This window comes from Rhipicephalus sanguineus, chromosome 4 (assembly GCF_013339695.2).
Source record: "Rhipicephalus sanguineus isolate Rsan-2018 chromosome 4, BIME_Rsan_1.4, whole genome shotgun sequence".
Classification (NCBI taxonomy): Eukaryota; Metazoa; Arthropoda; class Arachnida; order Ixodida; family Ixodidae; genus Rhipicephalus; species Rhipicephalus sanguineus.
The window spans coordinates 64,880,107-64,889,732 of record NC_051179.1 but is presented as its reverse complement, the minus strand read 5'-3'; the positions used below and the strand labels follow the sequence as shown (position 1 = coordinate 64,889,732).

The 9,626-nt window shown below is 49.4% G+C and overlaps 1 protein-coding gene across 1 annotated transcript; it reads left to right on the top strand.

Moving 5' to 3' along the window:
- Positions 1 to 6,484: 6,484 nt before the first annotated feature.
- LOC125758232 (solute carrier family 13 member 5-like) lies at positions 6,485 to 8,673 on the top strand. Its single transcript, XM_049415218.1, has 3 exons — positions 6,485 to 6,791; positions 7,687 to 8,078; positions 8,637 to 8,673. The coding sequence occupies exons 1-3, from the start codon at positions 6,510 to 6,512 to the stop codon at positions 8,671 to 8,673; spliced, it is 711 nt and encodes a 236-aa protein (XP_049271175.1). The 5' UTR covers positions 6,485 to 6,509.
- Positions 8,674 to 9,626: the final 953 nt, after the last annotated feature.

Sequence of the window (9,626 nt, the reverse complement as noted above, 5' to 3'; positions counted from 1 at the left end):
ACACTGCATTCTTTAATTCTTAAAGGGACACTAAAGAGAAGCACTGAATCGGTTTAGAGGGATAAATTGTACTTTCAGAACTATAATGCCGTTAATTTGACCATCATAAAGGAGAAAATGAAGTTCAAAGTTTAATTTTTAAATTTCGCGCCATAATCTCCACGCGTGACGTCACGGATTTCAAAGTGTACTTATCGTATTGTGGCACCATTGGCTCAACAAAATTTCCTCAAACTTGGTATGTTAACTCTATGGCCCCCTCAGAGGACAGTGTACTCCATTTTTCACGTTTAGGAACTACGTAGGCCCTAGTAGGCGCCGTCAAAATATGTGACGTCACGGCGAATGGTGCGGAAACTTCATGGTGGCGTCGCCACCCACATTTTCTTTTTGCGCGATTTCTCGCTTGCTAAGCGTCTTCTCGCAGCAAGCGCGCTGTTTTTGGTATCGTGAAATCGTTTACTAATACGAGAAAAATCGTTTTGCTCTTTAGTGTCTTTTTAAGTAGCAGCTAGCGTTGCCATGGAGAAAACATTTAAATCATAAAGAGAACTTTTCGTGCATTTCAATGGCACTTTCTGCATTTCTGTATGCACAAGGGGTAAATCCCGCCAGAAAGTAACGTCGCCGCGCGCATATGCGTGCGCACGGTGCTCTATAAAGGGGGGGGGGGGGGGGCAGATGTTTCACCGCATCGCTCCCCCCCCCCCCTTCCCGACCCCCCCCCCCCCCACTCGATCGCAACGCAGTGGAAAAACGAAGTACAAGGGGGGGGGGGGGGGCTATGGCCGCGTATTATGACCTTTGGCTTTGTTGATTATTCAATGCGTATAGCATTTCTATTCAGACTCAACGAGAAAGCCGTGTGTTCATCCGCACCCATGTCACGTGGGAAGAGTCGATATAAATAAGTGTGTAAAAATTGTGAGCCGTTCCACTCTGAAAGTGGATGACCAGCGAAGCTGTTTAGCATGCGACATATAGGTGACACGGCGGAGGCCAGTGTTGGTATCAAAGGCCAGTTTGTGAACGTACCCATCAACGTTCAAACCGCATGTGTGTAGTCTATCACGACACATCGACAATGACGACACCGCCATCAAGCTGCAAATTAAGCGACGTCCGCTTGCCAAGCGTGCCTACAAGACTGCATTCTCGCTTTGCGACATGCGTCGTCTTGTATGGCTTACCACATGCGCGCGGCGTTTCGTGCACGATTTTCATCGGTGGTTGCCGCCTGCGGGCGCCGACCTTTTTCTCTATGAGTAGCATAGGGGTGCGCAGGGTTCCCCATCAGGGGTGGCAAAGGTTCATCGCAGCGCCCCTCCACCCTACTAAGTCAATGTATGAGGCAGATTTTGCCCCCCCCCCCCCTCTTAGGTGACTAGAAGGGTCAACGGGGCAGACTTTGCGCCCCCCCCCCCCTATTAGGTGATTAGGGGGAGCGCCCCCCCCCCCCCCCCCTGTGCGCACGCCTATGATGAGAAGGCTTCACTGCAACACGCGATGTGCCAGCTTACAAAGACCAAGTTTACACCGATCCTCTTAAAATCTGTTTCACTTCTGAACACAAATGCATTACTGGAAAGACGTTTCTCCAGGGGCAATAAAGCCGTCTTGTATCAAAATGTGAAGGCCCTAGGAACTTTTTGTGACCTGGCAGAGCTCGTCCAGCGTGGATGACTACCCCCACCTCGAAGAGTCATATGGAAGCTAGCCACTTGCCCACTGACTGAAAAAATGCAGGGACTCCGCAGCCATACATAGGCGCGCGCACGAGGAGGCAGGGGAGGGGGGGTGGGGGGACTCAAAGTCTGCCCCATACATTTACTCAGTCGGACCTGTCCCGTCACTGATTAAAGAGCAGAGTTATGGCCACGCAGGTTTTTTTTACCATAATGGCCGCCGACGGCCCCTGATGTTGCATTCCAAAAGCTGTTTGTTTACCATCTTCAGGAAAGGCAGAGCGGCCATTGTGAAAAGCACGTCATCGCTTCATTTTCATTTTTTTTTTCATTCGCTGTGAAGCATGTCGCCCTTGAAATCGCCGGTGAAACTTCGCCCTGTGGCAAAGTTTGTCCTGCCCTATGGTGCTTCGTAAAGCCCGGAACACGTGGGTAAACTTAATTAACCATGGTCTCAGCTAAGTATATACATTGTGAGCCTTCTGCAATTACCAGAACGATGGCGAGGCGCGTTGGTTACAAGACTTCGTCTGAGATGAGTTAGTCTGCGCTGGTCCCGTCCACTTCTTTCTTCTTGTGTCTGTATGTAGGCGCAGTTTTATGTTTTCTATGTCTTACCAACTAGCCCCCCATCGTACGATTCTTGAGTCCATGTACGCGTTTCCAGTTGTGACGCTTCGCACATGCAGAGGTCGGACTTCGCGCCACGCGTCGTCGTTAGCACGCGACCGCGCGCGGCCCCAGCTCAAGGGAACTGCGCACAGCACGGACCTAGCTGCGCCCACTGGCGGGAATGCGATGCGAGGGAGGTCAGGTGGCACCTCTCTGCGGATCATTACGGAGCGCGCACGCCTTCTCCAGAGTATCTAATGAGCGTGAGATAACCACGATCGCGACGGCCAGTGCTTGTGGAAGAAGGCGGGCACCGCTGACCCGCCAACTCTCTCCCTCCATGGAGAGAAGGCTGAAGGCTTACCGGTGTGACCTCTCCAGTGAGCCCACTCGCGGAAAGAGTGCCCATTGGTCAGGGCACGAAGAGCGCCCGCAATCAGGTTGTAAGCTTCGACCCCTCGCGCAGCGCAAGCTGATCGCATTGCCACGCATTCTTATGTGAGCGGCATTGTCTGAGCAAAGTGTAGCTGATGTGCTCTTGCACGTTTGCGACACAACACTAAGTGGGAGACCGGAGAGTTGCTCGTACGTTTTTCTGCACCTGAAAACGCGCGCTCTCTTTATTCTCTGAGACGAAAATTGAGGTCACGACCTTTGAGGTGTGAGCAGCGCACAAGGTGCAATATGACCTTATTGCACTTGGACTTTATGCAGAACACGACCTCGACAGCGATGAAGGAAATTTGCCTGGAATGGTCGATATTTACAAAAATTCATGAAATCATCTCGACGCGAAACTATGTTGTTTTGTTTTTGTTTTTCGGTAGAGTCTACCGAATCTTTAACAAAAATTATGGAACTCAATAGTGCCTTAATTGATAGCGCATCACATTTCGTGACAGGAAGCGATTAATCATGCAAGGCTGAAAACAGAAGAAAAAACGTTTAAAATATAAGCACTTTAATTTGATCTTTAATTTGCAATTTCGAATCTGTAAATTCCCTTGTTCTTGAACCATTTTTGTCACCCGACTCACGGCGCCCCATCCACCCATGGTCGTTTAGGCTTGCAACAACACTAAGTAGGCGAAGCAGAAGAAGTTCAAACCTCGAGCAGCGTCACGCGCTTCTGTCCTCTTCCGACTGCAGGCAGCTGAGCGGCAGATTCGAGAACCGTCGAGCACAGGCCCGTGTCTGCTGCGACAACCGAACAAAAGGTATTCCTATTCTTGTAAGTTCCCTCCGGGCTAGTAAATACGGGCTTTGTGATGTCGTCGCGCAATTCTGCTACGTACAACGTTAAGCTTACTAGATTAGCTACATAAGAGGGTCGCTCGTCATGTGGCAGTCATATAGGAAGAAATACAGAACATTACGTCACGCAGCCAGCCTTGGCAAGCACACCATCTGTTAGCCACCGCATCTGTTTCAAGCCATTCCCTTAGCTCTTTCCCGCGCAGTATCGGCCTAACACTTGACCTCGGAGAGGGAGAGCTTAATGGCCGAGAATTTTTGTTCGACTGCGCTGCCTTTACCCCCGCATTGCTCGCGCGCTCTTATGTGTTAATCACGTGTATGGGCGATAATTTCCTTTTTTTAGAGCGAAAGCTCTACTACGCCATGTCTCCCAAGGTCATTCATCGCGACGCAATGACCTTGAGCCACCGGGGCGCAAGTGTGGCAGGCGTGACGTCATGTCACGTGATCTGCTGCGGGGAGTCGTAGCATTTGCGCTCGCTCGTAGCCTTGCCGCTGCTGTACCACGTGACCAGGCGAAGGTTTAGGGATACACTGTATGCATAGCCTTTGGAAAACCAGGCCAAACGTACCTTTCGCTCGTGATAACTATGTTTCGAAGAGTGAAATGTTAGCTAGTTCCTTTTTTTTTTGTCTTCAGTCGTGTTGCGCCATGCTCTCTCCCAATCTTTCCTTCCTCTCTCTTCCGCCCTCGCGTTACTGCTTCAAGTAGTTCGGCAGAGGTTGACAACGCTTTCGAATTGTCTTGGAGCGGACACTTAATAGGGATGAGGAGGAGGAGGAGAGGGGGTGTATATGACTCTCTCTTGCATCGGTCTCGCATTTGCCAAAATGTGAAAAATAAAAGCGAATGAAGAACAAGCCACATCTTAGTGTGAGTACATTATCTTAATGTGCGCGCTGAGTAAATAAGATGTTTATGTTTTCGGTTCATCAACCTATACTGACGTGAATGACATACGAGTATCACAAAGTAGAATATTTTTTCTATACTCAAAAAACACTTTTTTTTGAAGCTATCAAATATGAAGTTACGTCCTTACTACAGAAAAATTATTCGTTCAAGTTGACGTCATTTGCAATAAGGACAAGAGCCTAATTAAAGTATCCTTACAATAATTGACTTCTTAAATAATATTTGCTGCGCATATGTCTGCATTGAAAAGTATGGGATCGTCATAGAAGTATAGTTTCACGTTCCCGTCACAGGTGATTTCACGGCGAATGATGTTCCAAGCAAATGATAGTCGGACGCCACGTTTCTCGGTCTACATTGTCATTTCGATATGAAGAGAAAAAGAAAACGTCTGTAGGTTTTTGCGGCGAATTTCCTATAAGTTTTCGAATATGTTGACATAAACCGTAAAGCTCGTAACGAGGGAGTCATAGTTTAGTTACATTAACTAACGCCTGTCCTGTGTGCATGTTTCTCTTTAGCGTTGTGTATTCCTATTGCTAGATAATTATTGTTTTCCAAATGCAGCATAGCCAACTAGCTCAACTTTCAGCAACAGTATCACAAAAAGAGCTTGATAAATTTTGCTCTCGACTTTGCATGCGGTATATGCGAGTGACTCAGCAACTTGCGAATCATGCCGGCTGTCCGTTGTATACAGGCGATCTTGCACGCGCCTCGGTGGTGCATGAGCCCAAAGAAACTTCTGGTGCAGCGTCTTACAAGCATAGAAGACACCTGAACGCATCAGGTTTTCTAGTTAGCTAGACGCAGGAGTTTCAAGTAAACGAAACGTTTTTCATGCTTCAATTCTATTAATTGTTATGTAATACACGGTAAAACGAATTGCGACGTTTGTGTTTACACTCAGATTAAATGTGTTCAATTTTTGCGGGCTTCTCTGCTCGACTACACAACTTTAGTTTGATAGTGTGTCCCGCTGACCAAGCTCTTCCGGATAAAACCGAAAAGCAACTATCAGGATCCGTTGTTTGTAAAGAAACTTACACGATCCCTTATGCATTCGCCTAAGATGTCTCGAAGGCGAAAACCATCTTTTTTTTCTTCTCAGTCGAGTGTATTGATTTCCCCCCCCCCCCCCTTAAGAAAGCTTTCTGCACCCAATGTCGTTTTGCACTGCCTCCAGGATCGGAAGCATTAGAAACTTTCTGCACCTTTCGTAGTTTTGCATTGCCTCCGGGATCGGCCCATTTGACCAAGCGACGATGTCACGTCATAAAGCAACGTCAACGTTATGTGACGTCATACTGACGTCATGATATCGTCACACATTTTGGCGACATGTGACGTCGTTATGACGTGCTATGGTGACGCAATCTTGTGATCTTTTTTGCGTCACTCTTGTTGGCGCTGCCGACGCCGACGGTCACTTCTCGCGTTTGATGAGGCATATAAGGCCTTTAAAGGGCCCCTAAACCACCCAGAGGTCGAAATTTAGTTGTGGTGTTGCAGTTGTGCACGAGCCCACAACGAACACGTAGCCGTGAGAATTTTTCGAAACGGTGCCGTAACAGCGGAGTTGCATGTGTTTGGTGATACAAAAAAGGCCCTCGCTTGTTTCGCTCTTTCCTTCGCTATGCTCCGCTCGTCGGCTCGTCTCTCCTCCTGGCCGAGTGCTCCTCCTCACCGTGCGAGGAGAAAGAGCGGCGAACGCGCGTACCTGCGTGCGGACAAACGGGTTTGTGGATGACATGAGCAGACGACAATGTTGACGTCACGGCGAACGCTGAGCGGCTGAGAATTGCCGAAAGGCCCGCAGAGGAGATTGTTTCTTGGAATTTTTGTGGCGCCCGCGGCTCGCGGCGCTTCCGCGTTTGGTATTGTTGATCGTGACGGCAATGTGAAATCGGTGTGCGCGCTTACTTGGAGCGTTAAAAAAATTATCGGTGGTTTATGGGTCCTTTAACAAGATGCTCTATACACGGCCGAACGACTTACTCGTATTCGGCGATGCGTGCAGCCCCGCCTGGTGAGCCACCATGGAGGCCTCGCACGCATCCAGCACGAGCCGCTCGATGCTCATCTCGGACGCGCTACGCAAGTACAAGATCATTGTCGGCTACCTCGTATTCGTCGCCATGCTCATCGGCGTCTTCGTCGTCAAGGACCGGCTGGTGCAGTGCGGCCTCGCCGTCGGGGGCATCGTGGTGCTCTGGACGCTCGAGCCCATCCCCTATCACGTCGCCTCGTTCGTGCCCTTGGTGGTGTTCCCGCTCTCCAACCTCATCCCGGCCAAGGAAGTCGCCATGAGATACATGAACGTGAGCGGACTTTGCCGGCACTCCTTTGGGGCCTGCGTTGAACAAAAGTTCCTTGAGCTAGAATTGTTTTGTAAGAAAAATTTTTCAGTCAATTACGGTGCTAGGCATATTGTTATAGAAACTGGCTGACCAATGTCAAGTACCATATGTAGGAACGAAAGGATTTGCGAGCCCAGAAGCGTTTCATTCGGCCTTCTTGAAATACGCTTGCATAGGCGTGCGTGAAGAGTCCCCCCCCCCCCTCTTAATAATCTCAGGGAACGTCAAGTCAGCCTCATTCTTTTGCTCAGTCAGACCTGTCTCGTCATTGTTTAATGTGTAGAGATAATGGTGGCCGAGGACCCCTGATGGTGCATGCTAAGAACTGCTTGCTCCTGTCCTTTACCTCCTAAAAGCCAGGGACCAATGGCAGGCCGTTGTGAAAAGCACGTCATCGCTTCATTTTAATTTTTGCATCTATTGCGAAGCTTGCTTCCTTTCGGACTCGAGCCGGGGCTAAGGGGCTGCAACTTGGCTTCCCCTAATGGTGAACCCTCCGCAAGCCTACACATGTAGACATGCCGCGGGCACACTAAAAGCCATATAGAAGGATTGACGAGGCCTGCATCCAACTTTGCTTTCGAACTCTGACAGAGGCATACAGGTAGCCAGGCTATGCGTTCTTTTAGGCTGAATTCACGGAACTTCTTGGTCGTAAGTGCTGTTTTCCAGTGGCTGGATGGCTTCACTAATCATATATGCAGCGAGATTATTGGCTGATTTTTTTTCTACTCCAACAATTCCTGCAAACAATTCCTCTTTGCGAATGCGGGACCATCAGAATGCCCGGACATATCGCGCCATTTTGAACGCTGACAGCCACGTGACGACTATTCTGCGCTGATTTACATTGCAGGATGACATCATCCGTGCGCTGTCGGGACTGTTCATCTCCATCCTACTGCAGACGTCCAAGCTGAACCGGCGCATGGCGCTGTACCTGATGCTCGCGGTGGGCACCAGCGTGCGCTGGCTGCTGCTGGTGTACATGTGGCTCGTCTTCCTCTTCGCCATGTTCGTGACGGACGCCGCGGTGACGGCGATCATGATCTCGCTCGTGGACACCCTGGTGGCCGAGGTGTACGCCAGCAAGGTGCGCGTGCGCGTCGTCAAGCTCAACAAGGCCAACGAAGAGGCGAGGCTCAAGCAGCAGCAAGCCGCGGCCGCGGGCGGAGCCGGGGCTGAGCAGGAAGCCCGTGCGGGACTCGACGGCCAGGAGATCGCGCCCTACGGTATGCACAAACACAGGCATGCGCAGCGTTCTCTATTAGCGGGGATAGCGGGGATTTCAACGCAGCCCCCCCCCTCCCCCACCTTCGTTTGGTCGAGTCCGAAATAAAACGAGCTCCGTAGTGATGCAGAAACAGGGGCGTTGCCAGAAATTTTTTTCGGGGAGTGCACCTCCCTGATCTGAAGTGGTGGTCGGGCAGGCAGATGTGATCGAGCGTCATTTTGTGCTCTGTATGCCATGGCAAAAAAAAAATTCGGGGGGGGGGGGGGGGGGCGGTGTGCCCCCCCCCCCCTCCCCTCTGGCTACGCCACTGTGCAGAAATGAAAATGAAGCAATGACGTGCTTGTCACAAGGGCCTGCTCTTGGTCCCTGGCCTTCCGGGGTAAAGGATAGAAGTAAAAACGTTCCACAGTGTGCATTTTTGCCACTATTGGTAGCATCATTTGAAGCGACTGGCGTTCTTTTGCCTGATTCCATGACTCTTTTTCTGCCATTCTTTCGCAAACTGTGTATGCAGCGCAGTGACGTGTATACACTCGTCTTGAGATGGTGCACCATCCGCCATGTTGGCGCAGCAGGTACGGTGCAGCGCTGCTCAGCTCGAGGACGTAGGTTCGATTCCTTGCCACGGCGACCGCTTTTCGATGGAGGCAAAATGCAATGATAAACTTGTTTACTTAGATTTAGGCGCACTCTAAACAGTCCCAGATGGTGAAACTTGGTCACTGTCTCATATAGTCGTATCGCGATTTTAGCGTCACGTAAAAACCTTATGCAACTTTAGAATGAACGAAAGGAGATTTTTTTGCCGAGGGGCTCGTTTCTTCGTTAGACACAAACAAATGAATCTAACAGACAGTGTGGTCAAGGAAATCATAGGGGACATTAAGTGTTGTGCTTAACTGTAGTGTGACAATTATGACGGAAATTGAAATGAATTCAAGTGTACGAAAAAACAACCTTTCCGTCGGTGGTTGCTGGGTAGCTTAGGGCTTAGTTCTTCGCCTTACAATTGAGAGCTTGCATATCACTGCCGATAAACACAAAAGTGTCGATGCAAAGAAAAAGTAATTTTGCGCAACCGAGTTACTATTATAGCGGAAGAATCTACATTTGGGCGAATTGGAATTGGTGAAACCTCTTGAACGGGCAGCACAAAAACGAGAACACAAGGCAGGAACTAAAAAAAAGCGCTCTCGTGTGTGAACCAGAGACACCTGGTTCACTGCGTATGTAGTTGAGCACCGCAGTTCTAAATTCTAACAACTTGCCAGTATATATAAGAGGCTAACATCTGGGCTTTCGAAAACAGTGCTATAGTGGCGTCTATACTGCCCATCTATTAAAGTCACTCTTGAATACACTTACATACACAATCGAACGCACTGAAATTCTTGCGTTCTCTTTCCAGCTGACTACGATCACGTGCTACATGAAGAACAAACGTAAGCATTCGCGCTTCGCCCATTGTCCCGCCACTATGTATATCAATCGGTATACTTGTGAAGGGGAATTGTTCGAGGGTTCGTTCCTTTGTTAGACACAACCGAGTGAATCTAACAGAC

Excerpts from the sequence above, each read along its gene's own strand:
- LOC125758232 (XM_049415218.1), top strand. The coding sequence starts at position 6,510 with ATGGAGGCCTCGCACGCATCCAGCACGAGCCGCTCGATGCTCATCTCG. Across the intron at positions 6,792-7,686 it reads TCGCCATGAGATACATGAAC|GATGACATCATCCGTGCGCT; the intron begins GTGAGCGGACTT and ends TTTACATTGCAG. Across the intron at positions 8,079-8,636 it reads TACGGTATGCACAAACACAG|CAGGTACGGTGCAGCGCTGC; the intron begins GCATGCGCAGCG and ends ATGTTGGCGCAG.